This window comes from Perognathus longimembris, chromosome 11, assembly GCF_023159225.1.
Source record: "Perognathus longimembris pacificus isolate PPM17 chromosome 11, ASM2315922v1, whole genome shotgun sequence".
NCBI classification, from domain to species: domain Eukaryota; kingdom Metazoa; phylum Chordata; class Mammalia; order Rodentia; family Heteromyidae; genus Perognathus; species Perognathus longimembris.
The window spans coordinates 50,059,215-50,082,059 of NC_063171.1; the positions used below are offsets into that span (position 1 = coordinate 50,059,215).

The 22,845-nt window shown below is 39.9% G+C and overlaps 1 protein-coding gene across 13 annotated transcripts in view; it reads left to right on the plus strand.

The window, feature by feature from the left end:
- Positions 1–2,308, plus strand: part of Esrrg (estrogen related receptor gamma) — a 589,495-nt gene extending 587,187 nt beyond the window's left edge. For all 13 annotated transcript variants that reach the window (XM_048356654.1, XM_048356650.1, XM_048356657.1 and 10 more), the window contains one exon: positions 1,637–2,308. In XM_048356654.1, the coding sequence (XP_048212611.1) occupies positions 1,637–1,881 (245 nt within the window). In that variant the 3' untranslated portion in view covers positions 1,882–2,308. The remainder of the gene's footprint in view (positions 1–1,636) is intronic.
- The last annotated feature ends 20,537 nt before the right edge of the window (positions 2,309–22,845 follow it).

Genomic DNA, 22,845 nt, shown 5'->3' on the forward strand with positions numbered 1-22,845 from the left:
TATTCTTGTGAGAAATGTGAGATGTAGAGTGGGGGTGGTAGGGAGAAGAAGTTATGGCTCTAGCACTAAAACAGACACTTAATTATATACAAGTTTGAATCATTTAGCACGTTTTATTGATTCTGATGACAGTTTATCTGTTAATTACACATAATAGAGTCTTTTGGGGATTCTTCATGTTTAATAATTCTAGATCTCTGAGAATGCTGAGAGCTAAAATACATGCAGTTAGCCAAATCTTTCATACGATGCAAATGCAGATTTCATGGATGAAAAAAAGAGGAATCGTAATTTAAAATGAAGTGGTTTAACATATAATGAAAAAAGAGAGACGGATGTAACCAGTACTGTGTTGTTGTTGGTTTTAATGTATTTTGCTTACTGTTTTTGTTTCTTTTACATTGTTGTGGTGAGTTATTTTACCACATCAGTGACAAATTAGCCACAATGTATATTAGTAGTTAATGATGTGTTTCTTCAAAAGAAATTTTCAACAAACTGAAATACTGTTTGTATAAGCATTTACTGTTCACAATTTAATTCCTACTTGGTAGCATCACAAAGGGGAATTTTTCAAGGGGCCAATCGTGACACAGAGGCGTCTAGATATGGCCCGCTTTCCCCATGCACAATTTCAACCTAGACATCTCTCCTGATGGCTTTCTCTTCATAGAATAGTCTTACTTGTGTTCTAACTTCTCTTAGAAACAAACACATACAATTTCTGCAGTTGATTCAAGGTTGATTATGTTAGGAATGGAAACGTGGCTTCAAAGATGATAAAAAAGATGAAAACATGGTCTAGAATTCTCTTTTTTTTTTGTCTTTTATTTCTTTTTACTAATACTGGGCCTTGAACTCAGGGCTTCATGCTCTTACTTGGTATTTTCCCTCAATACTTGCACTCTACCACTTGATCCATTCCTCCACTTCCAGCTTTTTGATGGCTAATGAGAGATAAGTATCTCAGGGACTTTTCTGCTGAGACTGGCTTACATCTCAGCCTTCCCAATAGGTAGAAATACAGACAGACATGAACCACTGGCACCCAGCTTAAAAAAAAAGAGCATACATTTTAAATAACAGGTATTTTGTAATGATTCCCATGTTCAAGGCGAGTACTAGAAATTGTCACATAAAATTTTAGTGAAAAAGATAAAGATTTTGAACTGCAGGCCTCTGAACAAATCATAGCTCCAATCTTAGAGAGCTAAAAAATACCATTTGTAGCTAGTTGCTGTTGGCTCATGCCTGTAATCCTACCTCCTCAGAAGGGCAGAGACCTGAGGATTGTGGTTCAAAGCCATCCTGGGCAGGAAAGTCCATGAGACTCTTATCTTTAATAAACTACAGTTGTTTTTTTTTTTTAAAGCTAGAAGTGGCACTGTGGTTCAAGTGGTAGAGCACTAGCCTTGAGCAAAAGAAGTTCAGGGACAGTACCAGGTCCCGGCTTCAAGCCCCAGGATTGTTAGCTTGCTTGGAGAGTGGTCAACATTCCTGTGCACCACATACATTGTCCAATGCTTTCCTTGGTGCTTCTTTGTCTGGTTTAGGGTCTATTTAGCTTTCTAATATTCATTTACATGAACTTACCATTCCTCACAGGATGACCTTTGCTTTCTGCCTTCTTTTACAGACTCCATGCATATAGAAGATGTGGAAGCCGTGCAGAAGCTCCAGGACGTCTTACACGAGGCCCTACAGGATTACGAGGCTGGCCAGCACATGGAAGACCCGCGCAGGGCAGGCAAGATGCTGATGACGCTGCCCCTGCTGAGGCAGACGTCCACCAAGGCCGTGCAGCATTTCTACAACATCAAACTAGAAGGCAAAGTCCCCATGCACAAACTTTTTTTGGAAATGCTCGAGGCCAAGGTCTGACTAAAAGCTTTCTGGGCCTTCCCATCCTGCACGTTGACAAAGGGAAAACAAACCCCAAAGTGATGTCGAAGAAACTTAGTATTTAGTGAACAACATCAAAATTCAATACAGACTGCATTGATATTTTAGCAGCAAGACTCAAAGCAGCTGTCAGATTCCTCTATGTCTTCCTGTTGAGTTTCCTTTCGCCACACCTCGCCTTCTTTCTTCCTGTTTTCAATGTTCTGTTCCTCTCCTTTTCTTCATTCTCCCATTTTCACTCTCTCCTTTCATTTGCTGGCTTCTTTCATTCTCTGCCTTCCATCCGTCCTGTCCTCCTTTCCTCCCTCCTTCCTTTCTCTCTTGCCGCCCTCCCTTCTTCCCTCCTTCCCTCTCTCCCTCCCTCCCCCTCTTCCTTCCTGTATTCCTTTCTTCCTCCATTCTTTCCTCACCCTTCCCTCCTCCCTTTCTCTCTCCATCCTTCTCTTTATTTTCTGATGTTCAGCTCTAATGGTGAGAAAATTTCCTTTTTTCCCCCTCCTCTTCCCTCCCTTCCTCTCCCTTGCCCTCCTTTTCTCCTTCTATCTCTCCTTTCCCTTTTCCCTTCTCTTCCTTTCTTCCTCCTCTCTTCCTTTCCTTCCCCCCTCTCCTCCTCCCTTCTTTCCTCCCTTTACCATTTCCTTTTCCCTTTTCCTTCTCCTTCCTCTCCTTTTGCTGCTGAACTTTTTCAAAGGTCTCTAACTAAAGAGAGATGGAAGCCAGCCCTGCCAAAGGATGGAGATCCACACGGTGGATACCAGTGAACTTACCGTGAACCATCACATCCCCAATGACTAAGGAATCAAAGAGAGAACCGACAAACCTAAAAGTACAGTGCAACAGACACGAATTGACTGAGTGCAGTATTAGATTTCCTGGGAGCAGCCTCTAATTAGACAACTCAAGCAACGTTGCATCGGCTGCTTCTTATCATCGCTTTTCCATCTAGATCAGTTACAGCCATTTGATTCCTTAATTGTTTTTTCAAGTCTTCCAGGTATTTGTTAGTTTAGCTACTATGTAACTTTTTCAGGGAATAGTTTAAGCTTTATTCATTCATGCAATACTAAAGAGAAATAAGAATACTGCGATTTTGTGCTGGCTTTGAACACTTACGAACAATAAATGAAGGACAAATGAATCCTGAAGGAAGATTTTTAAAAAATAATGTTTTGTTTCTTCTTACAAATGGAGATTTTTTTGTACCAGCTTTACCACTTTTCAGCCATTTATTAATATGGGAATTTAAACTCAAGCAATAGTTGAAGGGAAGGTGCATATTATCACGGATGCAATTTATGTTGTGTGCCAGTCTGGTCCCAAACATCAATTTCTTAACATGAGCTCCAGTTTACCTAAATGTACACTGACACCAAGGATTAGATTACACCTACGGTAACTCCAAGCAGTCAAATGTATATGCTCTGCACATGGAACACCGATGCGTAGGACTATCGTGAGTGCACCTCTTTCCACCCGGGAGGTAACAGTGGCCATAGGATTTCTAGCTACCATGGTGGTTAGGAATGAGATACTGCCTGTTGGCAAACTTACTTACCTTGTCTCAGAAGGAGCTGTGAGCCAGTATTTGTTTAAAAGGCAATAAGGCAAATGTCAGAATTTAAAACAAAACATCATCAAAGACAGCAGACGCCTGACCCAAATTCTAAAACCTGATCCATATCAGTTTATTCATTTGGGAATGTTTGTTTCAATTAACCTGCAGTTTTTTGCCAAGAGCTAAGCCAATACATATATGCTTTTTCAACCAGTATTGTCACAGCATAGAAGTCAGTCAGGTTCCAGACTGTTAAGAGGTGTAATCTAATACAGAAAACAATTAGATACCCCCGAAAACTACAGTCGCTGAATAACCAATAAACAGTAACCTCCATCAAACGCTATACCAATGGACCAGTGTTAGTAGCTGCTCCCTGTACTATGTGAACAGTCTTATTCTATGTACACAAATGTAATTAAAATTGTAATCCTAACAAACAAAAGAAATGTAGTTCAGCTTTTCAATGTTTCATGTTTGCTGTGCTTCTCTGAATTTTATGTTGCATTCAAAGACTGTCGTCTTGTTCTCGTGGTGTTTGGATTCTTGTGGTTGTGTGCTTTTAGACACAGGGTAGAATTAGAGACAATATTGGATGTAAAATTCCTCAGGAGACTACAGTAGTATATTCTATTCCTTACCAGTAATAAGGTTCTTTCTCATAATCATTAAGAGATGGAAACTCCAACCAAGTATTCATTATGAACAGATACACATCAGAATCGTAATAATATTTTCAAAAAAACAAGGAATAATTTCTCTAATGGTTTATTATAGAATACCAATGTATAGCTTAGAAATAAAACTTTGAATATTTCAAGAATATAGATAAGTCTAATTTTTAAATGCTGTATATATGGCTTTCACTCGATCATCTTTCAGATGTTGTTATTAACTCGCTCTGTGTTGTTGCAAAACTTTTTTGGTGCGGACTAGTTTCCAAAACTATTGCTACTTTGTGTGCTTTAAAAGAAATATCTTGGGTTGATGAAATTCCAACCCAATGCTAGGAATACTGTGTATCTATCATTAGCTATATGGGACTATATTGTAGATTGTGGTTTCTCAGTAGAGAAGTGACTGTAGTGTGATTCTAGATAAATCATCATTAGCAATTCATCCAGATGGTCAATAACTTGAAATTAATAGCTGTGATAGGAGTTCAGAAATTGGCACATCCCTGAAAAAAATAACAACAACAACAAAATACAACTCCTGGGAAAAAAAGGTGCTGATTATATAAGATTATTTATATATGTAAGTGTTTAAAAAGATTATTTTCCAGAAAGTTTGTGCAGGGTTTAAGTTGCTACTATTCAACTACACAATATATAAATAAAATATATACAAATATATACCACATTTCACTGTATCACATTAAAGTACTTGGGCTTCAGAGCCAAACAACTGAAAAGCGAGAGGTGGAGATACAGTACAGTACAGTACAGTACAGCAAGGTACAATTTTTAGTTTTCAGTTTAGGTGAAGCAGCATTGCAAGAACAAATATCCTAAGAATAGAGAAACAAACCCACTAAAATGTAGACCAAGAATAAATACATGAGCTTAAAAGTAAATATACATCCTCGCTTTGAGTGAAGTTTATGTTTTTCAAGTTTTAAATAAGACCATTTACTTAATGTGAAGTGTTGGAAAGTTTTAAAGGTGTATGTTTTCACTGTATAATATATTTCTTTTTCAAATTTTCCTTTGCTTCTTTTTTGGTTTGTTCTTATTTAAAGCAATATGATTGTGTGACTCCTTGTAGCTACACTCCTGTTTCAATCAGATCAGATTGTTGTATTTATTCTGCTATTTTGCATTTAAATGATAACATAAAAGATATAAAAAATTTAAAACTGCTATTTTTCTTATAGAAGAGAAAATGGGTGTTTGGTGATTGTATTTTAATTATTTAAGCGTCTCTGTTTACCTGCCTAGGAAAACATTTTATGGCAGTATTCTGTGCAAAGATCGTAAAAGGACAAAAAAATTAAACGGCTTATAATAATCCAGGAGTTGCATTATAGCCAGTAGTAAAAGAAATTAATAATAATGATAATAATAATAATAATAAAAACCATGTCTATAGATGTAGATGAGCCTCACATCTGTAAAGCAATCAATTGTATATTTTTGTGATGTGTACCATACTGTGTGCTCCAGCAAATGTCCATTTGTGTAAATGTATTTATTTTATATTGTATATATTGTTAAATGCAAAAAGGAGATATGATTCTGTAACTCCAATCAGTTCAGATGTGTAACTCAAATTATTATGCCTTTCAGGATGCTGGTAGAGCAATATTAAACAAGCTTCCAATTTTGACTGCGCTTGTGTACTCTGTTTCTTTTTGTTCCCTTCACTCACAACACGACATCAATAAACACTGCCATTGGTGGCTCCTATTCAAAGTGTATCTCTAGTACCTGCTCCCTAAAAGTAAAGTCGGAGTTTAAATAAGAGCTATATAAAGGCTTGTCAGAATGAATTCTCGGATGCCAAGAGACACTTAGCATATTTAAGCGTATGCAAAGTGTCTGGTGGCACATTAGAATTCATTCTGACAAGCCTTTATATAGCTCTTATTTAATCTTAAAGCATCTCCGCATCATCCTGCATTACTCAAAAATCATCGCCTCTCTGTCAATGTCACAACAGAAAACTTTCCCCCTATTTTAAGAGTGTATTAAAACCTGCTAGAGATACCTATTATTCCCCTCCGCTGACAATTACAATCAGGTGCTCCAGCTGGCACGCACAGAGAAGGCTGGGCGCTTTTGTGTAGTAACAGTGGAGTGGCTGACCAGATTTACTGAATGGAAAGTCAGTGGAGCAGCCTAGAGATCAGTGCGAATTAGCAAGGGGGAGCTGTCTTCGGATTCAAGAGGATTAAACAGCGCTGCTGACAGCGCCATAGCCTCTGCTTCCCTTTTATAACTGAGAGAGGTCATAGCCCTTGCTGCTCAGGGTCAAGCTGCCACCCCCACAGGACCCTTCGGGAGCCATCATGCAAGGGCTCCTGTGTGGTGCTTTCTTGACTTCTCTGCTCTCTCTCTCTCTCTCTCTCTCTCTCTCTCTCTCTCTCTCTCTCTCTCTCTTTCTATCTCTCTCTCCCAGTTCTGAGAGTTCTGTCATTGTGTTAACCCATTGCATTTCTCACCTTTTAGAGGTGGCTGGTTCTGCAGAGAAGCAAGCTCATGACACAAAGACCTGGGGGGAACTGAATAGGTTTTAGAAGGCTATGATGACTATTTAAATCATTCAGCATGCTAGCTCGATGTGATCGCCCAGCGTCTTCCCATTTTAAAGTCCCCCATTTTAAAGCTCCCTTCCCGGGGCGGGGGGAACACCTCACACAGGACCTGACATTGTTTTTATATTTTTCAGAGTTTTTGAGGGGGACTAAAAATGAGGCAAGGTACATCTCCACGAAGGAAACTCATTTCTGTAATCTTCCAATGAAGTCCTGCTTTAAAAAAACAATACGTGTCAGACAAATATGTGTACTTGTAAGAACTCAACTATGAGGACCATCTTGCTTTTTCATTAGTTTGGAATGATAGGACGTTTCTGGTACTGACAGCATGGGTGCTTCAAGTAGAAAAGAAAATTACAACACAGGAGTTGGATGTTTTAGCATTGCACTTTTCAATATAGAAACCAGTCTGGAAACTAGGTCACATGGTTGGTTTATGGAATCATTTTATTAGTATTTTTTTACCAGTTGTTTATGAATATTGTTTGAAAACAAAACAGTAGCTCGCATAGGAACATAGTTCCTGCCACTGCGAAGACAGTGTGGATGTCTAAGGAGAACCAAGCAGTTCTGATGCTCACACACCTCCCACAATGACAGCACTGTGTCTTTAGTCTGAGGTGTCCTTGCACGCTGGAGAAGAGTCAGAAAAGACCTCCAGGCCACTCTCCCCTGGAGGCAAGGAGGGAGAAACCATTGCTTGATATTTTTTATATTTTTCTCAAGCCATGAATGTTCTTCAAAATAAAGAGTGTTCATACATTAGCTCTTAGTTTATAGTATGGGTTTTATTTAAATCTAGACCGCAAGACAGAACTTTGCCTTTCTTTTACAAGTGAATGAAATATACTTCAGCTTTCTTGAATTTTCCCTTTCCTTACTGCCACTTCTGTGTCCATTCCTAACACACACACACACACACACACACACACACACACACACAGAGTTAATTAGTTGCCTCTCAAGCCATAACCTCTGCTTATGGCCTTCCATTAAAAATGGAAATACCTGCTCAAAAATGTATCCAGAATATCTAAAACTCTTCTAATAAAACAACAACAAAAACACACTAATCAGTGGCTCTTTAATGTATCTTAAAATAAATAAACACATATTTCAAAAGACCAGTTTTTCTCTAATAAAAACCACCACAGTCACTACTGGAGATGTTAGTTTCTTAAGTTGTAATCTCCTGTCATTATTTTCTACTTAGGTTAGAGATAAAAATGAAAAAAATTAGAAAATTTCCTGCGACTTTGCAAAAATTAGAGGTACACTCTGCTTATTTAAAAATGATAGTGGCTATGCACTGGTGGATGAGCTGGGCGCTGGTGATTCACATCTGCAATCCTAGCTACTCTGGAGGCTGAGATCTGAGGATTGAGGTTCAAAGCCATCCCGGGCAGGAAAGTCCATGAGACTCGGCAGACATGGTGCTGTGGCTCAAGTGATAAAGCCCTTTGTAGCCTTGAACACAAAAAAGCTCAGGGAGGGCTGGGAATATGGCCTAGTGGTAAAGTGCTCGCCTCATATACATGGAGCCCTGGGTTCGATTCTTCAGCACCACATATATAGAAAAAGCCAGAGTGACACTGTGGCTCAAGTGGCAGAGTGCTAGCCTTGAGAAAAAAAGAAGCTAGGAACAGTGCTCAGGCCCTGAGTTCAAGCCCCAGGACTGGGAAAAAAAAAAAAAAGCTCAGGGACAGCACACAGATCCTGAGTTCAAGCACCAAGACCGGCAACAAAATTAATAATAATTATCATTAAATTATCATTATTTTTACCTGGGTGCTAGTGACTCATGCCTGTAATCCTAGTTGCTCAGAAGGCTGAGATCTAGAGGATCATATTCAGAAGCCAGCCAGTCTAAGAAACCCCATCTCCAAAATTAACAGCAAAAAGCTGAACTGGAAGTGTGTTTCAAGTGGTACAGTACCAGCCAAGCAAGCTGAGCAATTGTAAGGTCTTGGAGCTTAAATGTTAGTAATGGGGGAAACATGGTTAATCTTTGAAAGAAAAGAGTGCTACATGTAAGGCTTTTGCTTTATCACAATGGTTCATTATATGATTGGATATTTCCATAGTCTAAAAGACATAGAAGTGTTGCAGTCAGTGTCTGGTTCTTTCAAATCTCTAGGTCTATTCTCCTGTGTCCCTTCATCATGTAGAAAAACCAAAATGAAACAAGTAGTAGTATATTGATCATGTATAACATCTTATTATGGAACAACATGGATAAGAAAAGGATTTCAAAATATAATTCTCCTTTCCCAAGAGTATTTATCTTGTTCTCCATGAAGTTAAAGGTCTGAAATAATGTGCCCATCAGGGGCTCAATGTAGCATGACCATGCCAGTTGGTCCAAGGGCTTGTTATAATAGTAATGACCTACTGGATAGTGAGCTTGGATTGCCACAATACGATTGCTACCAGCTCACCTGCTGGGAGAAATATTTTATTATTGTCAAATATCCTCCATAGAGATTTGTCTTGCCTGTTCCTGTTTAAATTAAATCCAAAGCAGAAACTGCATTACTATTTCTCTGGAGTATATTTCAGATAAACAACTAGCCTCCAAATTTAGGATTCCTGGTTAGTTCAAATTTGTTTATTAGCAGAAAAATTACAGGAGGTGCCACCATAGCCGTAGGAGTTTTATGATTGCTGCTACACAAGAGATTTACTTACTGAGTCCCATGGTATAAAAGTAAAAAGAACTCTCTTTTTCATTACAGATTCCAGCCAGATTAATTAACTCTGTCAGCAGTTGTATCATCTTAAAAAGAAAGAGGTACCAGTAATGAATTGGCGTAATACACCATAGAATTTGGGGTATGAGAAAGTTTGTTCTATGCAAGAATGGTTTCAAAATTAAAGATTGTGTGTGTGTGTCTGTGTGAAAATTTTAACAGCAACATTGTAGATGACATAGCAAAAATGGCCAAAGCATCAACGTAAATGTTTTTTGAACAGTCAATACCTTTGAGAGCATAGGTAGTTTTTTAACTGAATTGGAAAGAATGTCTGTGAGTACATGGAATTACTCAGGTAATTTTCCCAGAGTTCCTGTATTGCATCTTTAGCAAAGGAATGTGAGGTCGTGAACTTTTAGTTAATGCAAATTTTGTTGTAAGCAGCCAGGTAGAAATTGCGGCTTCTTCTACATAATAGAGGAAAGTAAGGGAGGAAGAAAGGGAGTAAGGGAAGGAGGGAAGGAAGGGAAGGAGACAGAAAAAGAAGAAAAAAAGGGAGGGAGGGATGGAGTTGTTACTCAAAGGCAATGGGGAAAATAATAAAGAGAAAGCAATGTACCATGATGGGTACATTTGAGAAATCTGAGTCTTTTCACCACAGGTTCAAATCCCAGCTCTGCCACTAACAAGTTGTATGACATTACTACTGGTTAAGGCTAGAGGTAAATACTATCAAACGTTTGTTTCGGGGACAAAATTAGATAATTTGAAGCAACCCCTGTGCTGAAAGTTCGATGTTTTTCTTTTCTAGTCTTTCTTTCCCAACAGAGAATAAATATGAGTCTAAAATAATCTAATTGAACCTGGAATGAAAAACCAGCAGAGTAGGATATATGTAAATATTTGAGATCAAAATATGTAGTACTTGGCTTTCAGGGACTTTTTTCAAGAAACAAATTAAATTATAAAACTCTGTATATCCTTGCAATGCAACTTTGGGCAGACACTAGACATGGCACAAATTGTATGCTGGGAATTATACTCAATTGTTTAATGTATTAAAAATCTTAATGTTCCCAATAACTTTATGATGTAAGTACTATGAGCATCTCCATGAAGAAAAAATGAAAGATGAAGAAAAAAAAAGGTTCAGAGAAGCTAATTTGCTCACAGGGCCTGTGGTTAGTGCATGATGCAGAGAAATTTCAGTTCACAGGTGCCCTAATCCCTTCCTTCATGTTATAAACCACTAGTCCTGCTTTGTGCAGCTTTTTAAATTTAAATAATAGATTGCAATACTTCATTGTTGGTATTATTGTTTTATTATTCATTTGTGTAACAACATCAATGCAATTTCTTAATTAGTTCCAATAATCCTGTCTTACTCCCCCCCAACCCCCTCCCACGATCTCATATTTCTTTCATTCTCTATTTCCTGTCTGTGACAAAGGTATTTACAATATAGAAATGATGCAGTTGGCTACTGCTGTTTCAAATGATTTAACTCATCACTGTATTTTTTTTAAGACTCACGCATGGTTTAGGAGGAAATACGCTATCTGCAAACCGTGGAAAGTATGTATTCTTTTTTATAATCAACAGTAGATTCATTATTAATACAATGAATGATGCTACCGTGAATATTTTTAAGTGTTTTTCTCTGTGGACTGAAGTAATGCTTTCCTTAGGGTACATGTATAGGAGAAAGGCTGCTGGGGGATTGAGCATTTGTAAGTTTCTTTTCACTAGAGAAATTCTCTTGTGATAATAGATTAGACTGAATTGTTACCAGCCAAGTATTTGGATGTCTTTTAACCTCAGGAGTTCATAAAAGCCTCAATTTTAGGACTTTTTTTAAATGGTGTGTGATTGTTTCCATTCATGCATTTTTGGTTATCTTTTCTATTTTTAAAACTTGTTCAGCCCATTCTTTTCTGTGAATGGTCTATGCATAACCGTTGCCTATTTTGATATTAAGTTTCCTATCATTTCTTCTTCATTTGCAGCTCTTTGTGTATTCTAGATATTGATCCCTGTCACACTGAGTTTTTGCAAATGTCTTCTCCTTTCCTATCCCGCATGCAGTAACAGCGACCTTTGTCTTTGTGGTCTAGAATTAACTTGGATAAAATTAGATTCTTCAATTTCACTCGTTTGGTTTCAGAATTGGAAGATATACTCTTCTGATCATTTGCATTTATTTTTATAGTCTGAATTTCACCTATAGCCAGGCATTCTTTGATTCGTTTCCAGAAGTGTATTAGATTCAATTTTATTTTCTAATCTCTTCATTCCTCATCAATATATAAATGTTTATCTATATCATACCATGTGGAAAACTGTCAATTGGCTCTTTAATCTGTTCTTTAAGCAATATGTGTTAGTACTTAATGCATATTTTAACTTCTGTAGTTGTGTAGTGGGGATCAGTATCTGATAGAGTATCCCTCCACTTATACCCACACATTTTGGGGGGGATGGGACATGGTTTGGGTTTGAAGTCAGAGCCATCCATTTGCTAGGCACACACTTCACCAGGAGCCATGCCTACAGCCCTTCTTTGACTTAGCGTATTTTTCAGTTAGGGTTTTTTTTCCCCACTACCCACCCCCCAGACCTGCCTCTGATCAATATCATCCTACCTCTTTCATATCTTGGATAATAGATGTGTACTAGCATTTTTATTGTGATGGTAGGGTTTTGATAACTTTTTGGTAATTTATTTATTAATTAAACACAAATTTTTTGACAAGGTGTTGTGCAAAAAGGGTACAGTTACATAGTAGGGCAGTGTGTACATTTCTTGTGATATCTTACACCTTCTTTTTCTTTCCCTTCCCTAGGTCAGGTAGACATATATACAATACACAAAGTACTAAGAACATATACAGTAGCCACGTGGCCTACGCCCAAGAAAATTTGTCTAGGGCTTTAAATGTAATGTCGGCATTAGACAATATGTAGAGAGTAGTCTTATATGAACGTAAATACATAGCTTTTGAGCTATTGTATTCCCCTGAGAGGTCAATTTTTGACCTGTATATGATGAGTAGTTGTTTGGTTTTAGTTACATAATGTTGGGTCGCTGACCCAATCCTGTGGGAAATACCATTTGACAAGCAGTTTTTGGTTTCACAGACCTGGTCTCTACTGTCTCTCTCTGTCACGCCATCTTAACAGTCGTATATCAGGGAGATCATGCCCCTTTGTTTTCTGTGTTCTAGGCTTGTCTCGCTCAACATTATTTGTGCAAGTTCTGACCATTTCCCTGCAAATAACAATATTTCACCATTCCTAATCGCTATGTAGTATTCCATTGTGTATAGGTACCATATTTTTTGGATCCATTCATCTGTGGAGGGGCATCTGGGTTGTTTCCATATTTTGGCTATTATGAATTGTGCAGTGATAAACATGGAAGTACAAATGTCTTCTTGATATCTTGGGACCTGCTGTTCAGGATAGATGCCTAGGAGTGGTATGGCTGGGTCATAGGGTAGGTCTATATTGAGCTTTTTTTTTTTTTGCCAGTCCTGGGCCTTGGACTCAGTGCCTGAGCACTGTCCCTGGCTTCTTCCCGCTCAAGGCTAGCACTCTGCCACTTGAGCCACAGCACCGCTTCTGGCCGTTTTCTGTATATGTGGTGCTGGGGAATCGAACCTAGGGCCTCGTGTATCCGAAGCAGGCACTCTTGCCACTAGGCTATATCCCCAGCCCTATATTGAGCTTTTTGAGAAACCTCCATACTGTTCTCCAAAGTGGTTGTACTAATTTGCACTCCCACCAACAATGGAGAAGGGTTCCTCTTTCCCCGCACCCCCTCCAGCATTTGTTGTTGCCTGAGTTCAGAGTATAGGCCATTCTAACTGGAGTGAGGTGTTATCTCAGGGTTGTTTTTATTTGCATTTCCTTTACTACCAGGGATGTTGAACAGTTCCTCATATGTTTCTTTGCCATTTTTATATCTTCTCTTGTGAAGTCTCTCTTTAGCAACTTTGCCCATTTCATAATTGGTTTATTGGGCTTGGGCTTGAGTTCTCTGTAAATGACAGATATTAGGCCTTTGTCTGTTGCTGTGCTGGTAAAGATCCTTTCCCATATGGTTGGCTGTCTTTCTGTATTGGTGGCTATGTCCTTAGCTGTGCAGAAACTTTTTAATTTGTAGTAGTCCCATTTGTCGAATCTCTCCCCTACTTTTGCCCCTGGGACTATATTCAGTAAGTTCCTTCCGGTACCTATAAGTTCTAGCGTCTTTCCTACTCTGTCCTTCAGTAGTTTCAAGGATTCAGGTCTGATATTGAGGTCCTTGATCCATTTTGAGTTGATCTTGGTGCATGGTGATAGGCTTGGGTCTACTTTGAGTTTTCTGCATATGGCTGCCCAGTTCTTCCAGCACCAGTAGTTGAAGAGGCTCTGTTTATTCCATTGTATGTCTTTAGCTCCTTTGTCAAATATCAGCTGACTGTAAGAGTGCGGTTTTATTTCTGGATCTTCAATTCTAATCCATTGGTCTTCCGGTCTGTTTTTATACCAATACCAGACTGTTTTTGTTATGATGGCCCTATAGTAGAGCTTGAAGTCTGGTATTGTGATACCTCCTGCACTGCTTTTTTTGCCTAGAATTGCTTTGGCTATTCTAGGTCTTTTGCTGTTCCTTTTGAATTTATGGATTGCTTTCTCTACTTCGAAGAATGTAACTGGGATTTTGGTAGGGATTGCATTGAATTTGTATAACAATTTGGGCAATATGGCCATTTTCACTATATTGATTCTGCCTACCCATGAGCATGGGAGGTCTTTCCATCTCCTTGTGTCTTCTTTGATTTCCCTTTTTAGATTTTTATAGTTCTCATTAAATAGGTCCGTCACGTCCTTGGTTAGGTTGATCCCTAGGTGACTTATTCTTTTTTTGGCTACTGTAAATGCAATTGTTTCCATAATTTCCTTTTCTGCTTGTACATTGCTGGTGTACAGAAAAGCTGCTACTTTTGTGGATTGATTTTGTATCTTGCTACTTTTCCAAAATGGTTTATTAGGTGTAGGAGTTTGGAGACTGAGATTTTTGGGTCCTTCAGATATAAGATCATGTCGTCTGCGAATAGGGATAGCTTGATTTCTTCCTTGCCGATGAGGATCCCTTTGATGTCCTCCTCTTGCCTTATTGCTATGGCTAGGGATTCCAGCACTATGTTGAAAAGAAGTGGGGAGAGTGGGCATTCTTGTCTTGTTCCTGAGTTTAGGGGGAATGATTTAAGTTTCTCTCCATTTAATATGACATTAGCAGTTGGTCTGTTGTATATGGCTTATATTGTTTTGAGGAATGTTCCACCTATTCCTGTTCTCTCCAGAGCTTTTAGTACGTATGGATGTTGTATTTTGTCAAAGGCTTTTTGGGTGTTGACTGAGATAACAATGTGATTCTTGATTTTAGTTCTGTTTATGTGGTGAATTACATTGACTGATTTACGGATGTTGAACCATCCTTGTGACTGTGGGATGAAGCCTCCTTAGTCATGATGCATAATTTTCTTGATCAGTTTCTGGATCCTGTTAGCTAATATTTTATTGAGGAGCTTTGCGTCTGTGTTCATTAGTGATATTGGTCTGTAGCTCTCTTTTTTTGTTGGGTCTTTGACTGGTTTGGGAATGAGTATATTAGCTTCATAAAATGAGTTTGTGATTTCTCCCTCTGTTTCTATTTCACGGAAGAGTTTGAGGAGTATTGGAATTAGCTCCTCACTAAAGGTTTTATAGAGTTCGCTGGTGAATCCATCTGGGCCTGGGCTTTTCTTTGTTGGGAGGTTCCTGATTACCCCCTGTATCTCGCTTTAAGTTATTGGTTCATTTAGTTGATTTATTTCTTCTTGGTTCAGTTTGGGCAGTTTATACTTCTCTAAGAATTGATCCATTTCTGTAAAATTATTGTTTTTTAGTGAGTAGAGGTTCTGGAAATAGTTCCTTATGATTGTTTGAATATCGTGTGTACTTGCTGTAATTTTTCCGGCAAAGTCCCTGATTTTACGTATATGAGTCTCTTCTCTTTTTTTCTTTGTAAGTCTTGCAAGGGGTCTGTCAATTTTATTTATTTTCTCAAAGAACCAGCTTTTAGTCTTATTTATTTGTTGAATGGTCTTTCTATTTTCAATCAGATTTATCTCTTCTTTAATCTTTGTGATCTCTCTCCTCCTAGTCATTTTAGGTTCGATCATTTCTTCTTTCTCTAGTTGTTTTAGTTTCATTGTGAGGTTATTCACCTGCTCTGCTTCCATTCTTTCAATGTGAGTGCTGAGGACAATGATCTTGCCCCTCAGTACTGCCTTAGCTGTGTCCCATAGGTTTCTTTGTGATGTATTTTCATTGTCGTTGTGGCTTATGAATTAGTTGATTTCATCTTTAATTTGGTCTGTGGCCCAAGTGTTGGATAACAGTGTGGGGTTTAGCCTCTAAGAATGTGTATAGCCTCTGTGGTAACCGTTGTTATTGAGGGTTACCTTTAATCCACTGTGGTCAGATATAATACATGGGATGACATCAATAATTTTGTATTTGCTGAGGTTCTTCCTGTGAGCTATGACATGGTCTATTTTGGAGTATGATCCATGGGCTGCTGAAAAGAAGGTGTATTGGGTCTGGGTACAGTGGAAGATTCTGTATAGGTCTGTCAGATCCATTTTGGATATAGTTTTACTTAGGTCCTCAGCTCCCTTGCTAATCCTCTGGGTGTTGGATCTGCCTCTTGGAGAGAGTGGGGTATTAAAGTCACCCACTATGATTGTGTTTGGGTCTATCTTGTTCTGTAGTTCTGTGACAATTTGCTTGACATATGTAAGGCCTCTTTTGTTTGGTGAGTATACATTTATCACCGTGATATCTTGATTCTGGATTTTTTCCTTGTATTAAAATGTAGTGACCTTCTTTGTCTTTTTGAGTTGATTTTAATGAGAAGTCCAGCTTGTCTGAGATCAGGATGGCTACTCCTGCCGTTTTGGTAGGTGCGTTTGCTTGGAAGATCTTGCTCCATCCTTTTATTCGGAGCCTGTTTTTATCCTTTGCTGTAAGGTGGGTCTCTTGTAGACAACAGATGGCAACTTTTTGTTTGCAGATCCATTCTGCCAGTCTGCTCCTCTTTATCGGAGAGTTTATACCATTTATATTCAAAGAGATCAAGGATATGAGTGGTTTTTGTCCTTCCATTTTCTTGTTTGGGCTGTTTTTCCTCTTTTTTTTTTTCTTGTCTTTAGTGAGCTGCTCTTTCTGTTGGGCTCTGGCTATTGTAATTTCTTTCTGTTTCTGTCTGTGTGTCCTGTACGATTTCTGTTGGGTGGGGTTCCCCTCTTAGACTTCGCTGTAGGGCTGTTTTTTTATTCACATACTCCCTTAGATGCTCTTTGCTATGGAAAGATCTGGTTTTCCCCTCAAATATGAACTCCAGCTTCGCTGGATATTTTATTCGACATTGGTACTTGTTGGCCTGTAGAACTTGGATGGTGTTCTTCCATTCTCTTTGTGAATGGTAGGTTTGTGTGGAGAAGTCTGCTGTTATTCGGATCCTCTTCCCATTGTAATAGATTTCTTTCTTTGCTTTGGCTGCTTTCAAAATTTGCTCTTTATTCCTGAGATCTGAAGTCTTGAATATTATGTGCCTTGGCGTGGCTTTTCTGGGATCTGGTCTGCCAGGTGTCCTATAGGCTTCGGTTACCTGGATGGGGTCCCTTGTGAGATTGGGGAATTTTTCTGCAATAACTTTATTGAAAATATGTTGAAGCCCTCTGCTCTGGTTTTGGCTCTTTCTTCTATTCCAATTATGAGCAGATTATATCTCTTGTCTTTGTCCACTAGCTCCTGGATTAGTCTGCCCTGGAGCTTTACTGTTTCTTGGAGTGTGGTAATTTTCTGGTTCTTATTGGCTGCATCATCGTCCAAGAGAGAGATTCTGGATTCAATATGTTCAGTTCTTTGTGCTGTGGATTCAATTGCGGAGTTTATGGATGTCAGAGAGCTATTTATGGTTGCCAGATCAGTTCTGATCGTGGAAATTTCTTCCTTTAAAGAGTTGTATTTTAAATCTATTTTTTTCATGCATTTCACTTCTCAGGATGTTAAGGTCTTCTTTAATGGAGTTTTGCACTGTATCCATTTTTGCTTCCATTTCTTTCTTGGCTTCCTGGATGTCCTTCGAGACTTACACTCTAAACTCCTGGAATTGTTTTCTGATTTTGTTTCTGAGACTTTCCATCATTTCTGCTAACATGGCCTCAGTTTTTTTTTTATTCTCCTTCTCCTCTTCAGTCGTGCTGCTTTTTGGAGCTAGTGAGTTGGCTTGCCCTTTCATGAAATTTGTATTATTTCTTTGTGATTTGCGCATCTGGAGATCTGTGGGTAGCTTCCTTGGCTTGGCTTTGTGCTGGTTCCCGCTGGTCCATCAGTGGGAGACTTGTCTGTGTCCTGGCTCTGGGTTTGAGCCTGGCTGTTGAACATTATTGCTCAAAAGGTTTGCGTGACCACCTCGGTTGTTGCCGGGGTGGTCATCCTCCCTGCACTTGGGGGTGGGTAGGTTCTGTGTCTTTCTCTGCAGGATAGTGTCCCGCCGCTGTGTTGTGCTGACCCTAGCGTGGCCCTGGTGGGGGTTTTATGGTCGCTGATTCAGCGTGGCGTGGAGGCTTTTTTCTTCTTTGGTTTTTTATCCCACTCTGTATCTTGGTCAGAGGAGGTCACCTTTCAGGCGGTTTGCCCTCCTGTGTGGACGGCTCTGGGGCCAGTGTTGTTGAGGGGCGGCCCACCCACTTGTGCGAAATGCGCCAAACTGAGTGGGCACCACCGCTGGGGGGCTCTGCCCTCCTGTGCAGGTGCCTACCAGAGCGGGCGCTTCTGCCAGGGGGCCCGGCCCAACTGTGCGATGTGCGCCAACCACAGCGGTTGCGGCCCCTGTGACCCCATCCACCTGAGCGGGTTACGCCTACCAGAGCAAGCCCAGGGTTGTTGGGGTGTGATTGCGCCCTCCCGTGAGTCCGCTGTGGGGGGCGGTATGTGTGGGCCCCAGGGGGATCAACTGTCCGGGCGCTGGTTAGCGCCCTTGGACTGCACCTTTGCTGTGAGGGGGGCACATGATCAGGCCCAAGTGTCCCTGCTGGGCTGGTATTGCTCACCAGCGCACCTGTGACTTTTGTTAAAAAAGTCCGTGAGGTCCAGGCACCTCTGGTGGGGCTTCTAATGCCTGCCGATCCCCGGGCCCCTGTTGGGAAGCGGTTGGGGCTGGTGCGGCCGGTTCAGGCTCCTCTGCTGCCTTGGCGCTGCTCCACCCCTCCCCTGCTAGCTCCTGTGTCCTCCCAGAGTTTGAAGGGACCTTTTGCGGCCTGATTTGGGTGTTCTTTGTTCCCTCAGGTTGGGGAGGGGGAGGGAGGGAGTTCCAGCTTCTCTTGCAGGGCTTGGGTCTCTGACATCTGGTCTCCCATTGGGGGAGGGGGCAATGGGGAACTCACTGGTCCTGGATTGTGTGTGTGTGTCCCAGGCCGCCGTTGGCCCTTTGAGGGTGGGGTGCTGGGGTGTGGCCAACGGTCATTTGGTGGTGGCGGCCCAGCTCTCCCCTTCTGCACCATTTTGTTCCCCTGCCGCTCTCATCGGATCCTGGCCATGCGGTCCCAAACTTCCCGTCGCCGCCATCTGTCTTGGTCCGTGCTCTCCCTGGGGTCCATGGAGTCCTGCTGTCTGGACTCTGTGCTCCCAGAGTGACTTTTCCGCAGTCGGTCTGCCGTTCGCTGGGTCCCCTTTCCCAGCCTTGCCCTGTTCGGGCCAGGGTCAGCGGGTGGGGGGGAGGGTGCCCCAAAGAGTCTCTGGCTCCATGCAGGTTATAGGTTCTTCTTTTTTTGCTCCTTTTTGTTTTCCAGCATTTCTCCACTGCTTCTGGCTGCCGGTTTTGGTGAGTTCTTGATGGGGTGTTGGGTGCTGGAGTTCCCAGCTCGCTATTCAGTTGGAGGAAGTTGGGGTGCCTCCCTACTGTGGCGGCGCCATCTTCCTCCTCTAATTTTAAAAAGTGAAATCCAGCTGGGCTCTGGCTCATGCTTGGAATCCTAGCCTGTCAGGGGACTGTGATCTAAGGATCACAATTCCAAGCCAGTCCTCAGACGCTCGGGAGTTGCGTGACCCGGCAAGCGGGAGGTGGCTATGGGAAGCATGCGGCAGAGAGGTGACAAGGCCGCGACAGTGAGCGCTACCACACCGCCACTCCCGCGCCGCCTGCCCGCCTGCAAGTGAGCGAACTCGCCGTGGGTGCTCTTGATAACTTTTTGCCTGGGTTGGTCTTGAACCGTGATCCTGCCAATTTCAAACCCTTTGTTTTAACTTTCAAATTCAAAGACGATTTGGGAAGTTTTATTCTTCCTCAGAAAATTTCAAACTCTTTCAAGGTCTCAACATGATCTCTAGATGAAGTTTATTTTAATTTTTAATATGTAAATTATTTGGGGGAAAAATAATCATTTTGCGTAAATCAAGTTCAATCTAATGCATTTTGCCTTTTTATTTATTTTACCTTAGATTGCTTACTTAACAGACATATTTGTAATTTATGGCCATAAAGTCTTGTGTTTTGTTTGATTCAGTTTCTGATTTCTCTATAGATTTGCATCTATTGCAAATTCTCACTTTTTAAGTACGGTTGGTGAGTTGCTTTTTATTTGCTTTGCTTTGAACAGAAGAATACCATTGATCTTAACTTGAGAGCTTTTCTATAGTTACTTATTAATAAAAGTCAAGTGTTCATAGTTGTTGATTTTTATCCAGATAATCTATATTCACTCAATTTAGAGTGGAGGCTAATCAGTTCATTTCTGAGTCCATCTCTTTCTGTGTATTCTAATTCTATTGCCTTTATTACTGCTAATTAAGATCAAATTTTATGCTTTTTTCTAAGCCAGATGGTAGATCTTTTTCTACTTCCATTTACTGAAAGTAAAACTTTTACACATGAGCTACACATGAGTGGACATTCTTGATGTTTCATGTTAATTTTTCCCAGTTCTTTACAAATCTATCCCAACCATTTTATAACAAACTATTTCCTTTAGATTTTGTTATGGCAGCAACTTCATTTTTAGGTACCAAGCTTTCAGTTAGCTTTGACTGTGTAATAACCACCAACGCTCTGTGACGTATAGGATGAAAACTATTCTCTTCAGATTATTTTTTTCAATACTTAGTCTGGGCACTCCTACTCCCCCACTCCTTTCCCCTCAAATTGTATAGTTCATTTCCAACATAGTGTCTAGTGAATATCACTATTGCATTGGTATACTCTTTGTCCCACCGTTTCTGTGATTCCCCTTCCTTTCCCTAAATCAGATAAACATATACAAGACAAAGGGTACAAAAATCAAAAACAGGGAAAAAAACTATTATCTTTTAACTCTGTGAATTTAATGCTTTGTTTTCAAAATTCCCTTTGTGATAAACCTAGCTATATAGTTTCACTCTCTCCCTTTGCTGCTTACTTTTATTTCCATCATCATTTATATATGCCATAACTTACTAACTCACTCTGTGTATCATGTGTTGAGAAGTCTGGTACGTGGATAGGTTGTGACAAAGCAAGAATGCTCTCTGCATTCCTGTGGCTTTAGGTTATAGGAAGGACAGTCATTGAGTGAAGATGCATTCCATTGTGATTCCTTATAAAGAGGAAATACTGGCAGCTAAAGAGTGTAAAATGAGAGCCCTAATCCAACCTCTGTAGATTGAAGAAGGCCTCTTTGAGTGAAAAATAGTTGAAAGGGAGAATCACTAGCTATTAGCTTCCCTGAAGAGAGAGAAGAAGTGGGGGGGAGAGGAATAAATTGGAACAGGAGATCTTAAACAAAGCTATCCACCAAATGCCAGCTGAATGATAACAATTAGAGGTCAATTGTGGATTTCCCAATTGCACCATATCAGATAGCATGAAAACCACTTGAGTGCCATGGGTGTTTGACTTTCTGATTGGTTCTTGCAGCTCCCAGGAACATCAACACACTTTCAATGTAATTGCCCATACTAAAAACTGACTTACATCTTATGTGTTAATAGAAATAACAGATATGAAACAATTAAAACACAAAACAGCTTTCAATATTAGGGCCCTTACTAAATTTCAGTTCTATCCTCTTACCCAGCCATAAAAATTTTCTAAGACTCTGTTTTGGGCTTTCTCACATGAAACTTATATGGCATTTCTGTCCATAGGGCATTTCCTGGCCTGTGTCAGAAGGCCTGGGTACCATATGGCCTTGCTGCTGTTTTCCTTGTGACAGATGCTTTTTGTGGATGGGGAATTTGTTCTCGGTCATTTTGCCTGCATCCTGCCTTCAGTTTAAGGATCACATGAATATATCTCAGCTTCAAAAGTAGGTATGGTTTACTCAGAAATGATTCTGACAACATGTAGCCTTCTGCATATACTCTGAAACTCTACCTGATAGAATGAATGGGAGAGAGATTAAATGAATTATCTCAGATTTTCTTTTATGAAATTATGAAGAGTGTTCAAAGTGGCATGCGTGATTTATACAGCTTTTCATGCTAATTCTACATTTCTTTGGCCTTCATCCAAAGGGGGAAGGGCAAAAGTTTAGTTGCAAGAAAAGTGGATAGATTATACGAATAAAGAAAATTAATTTTAAAAGAGGGAAAGAAAGCAATAGTTCTTCAATTAACTCTCTCAGGACCACTGTGGTATCTGTTTTATTATCTCTGTTTTGGGGATTTGGAAACAGAGAAACTGAAAAGTAAAATATTGTTAAAAAATTGTGGGTGTCCCACTCATAATCTTCTAAGAATAAACAGGCAAATAAAGAAAGATGAAATTAAAAGAAAATGGAAGGTTACACCTATATCAAAGAATAAGAAAGCAAAGCCCACAAAAAACCTGTAAGTAATGCCTTAGCTTACTAGATATGCTGTTACTTTTACTAGCTTGATTTTAAAATCGTTAGTTGATCTCCAAGTATAGCAATGTTAGGTTTGTTTTGTGTGTGAAATTCCTTTTAGTTACTCTTGAAAGATTCAATAATGCCATTCCAATCTTTTTGAAACTCAATAATGTCCTGTATATTTGTCTTCATGTAATGTGGAGACATACTGGTAACAAATGACATTAACAGGTGGAATCTGTTGTATCTTTCACAGCCATTTGGAGGCTAAAGGGGAAGAAGAATCAAGTCTCAAATTCTGCCCACTTCTGGTTTAATTTCCAGAGGTAAGTGGCATCTCCTAGCATGATTCTGTGTACAGAAAATCGGGTGTTGGGGAGCAATCTTTGAAAAACCTTTGTCTCTAAGAAGACAACCTCAATGATGGGGACTTCAGATATTACAACCTGAATATTTCTCAGCAGGAATTACAAAAGAGGATAGAATAACAACACAATGGACAAATAGTTGAAGAAACTAATGTCCTCCAACAGTAGC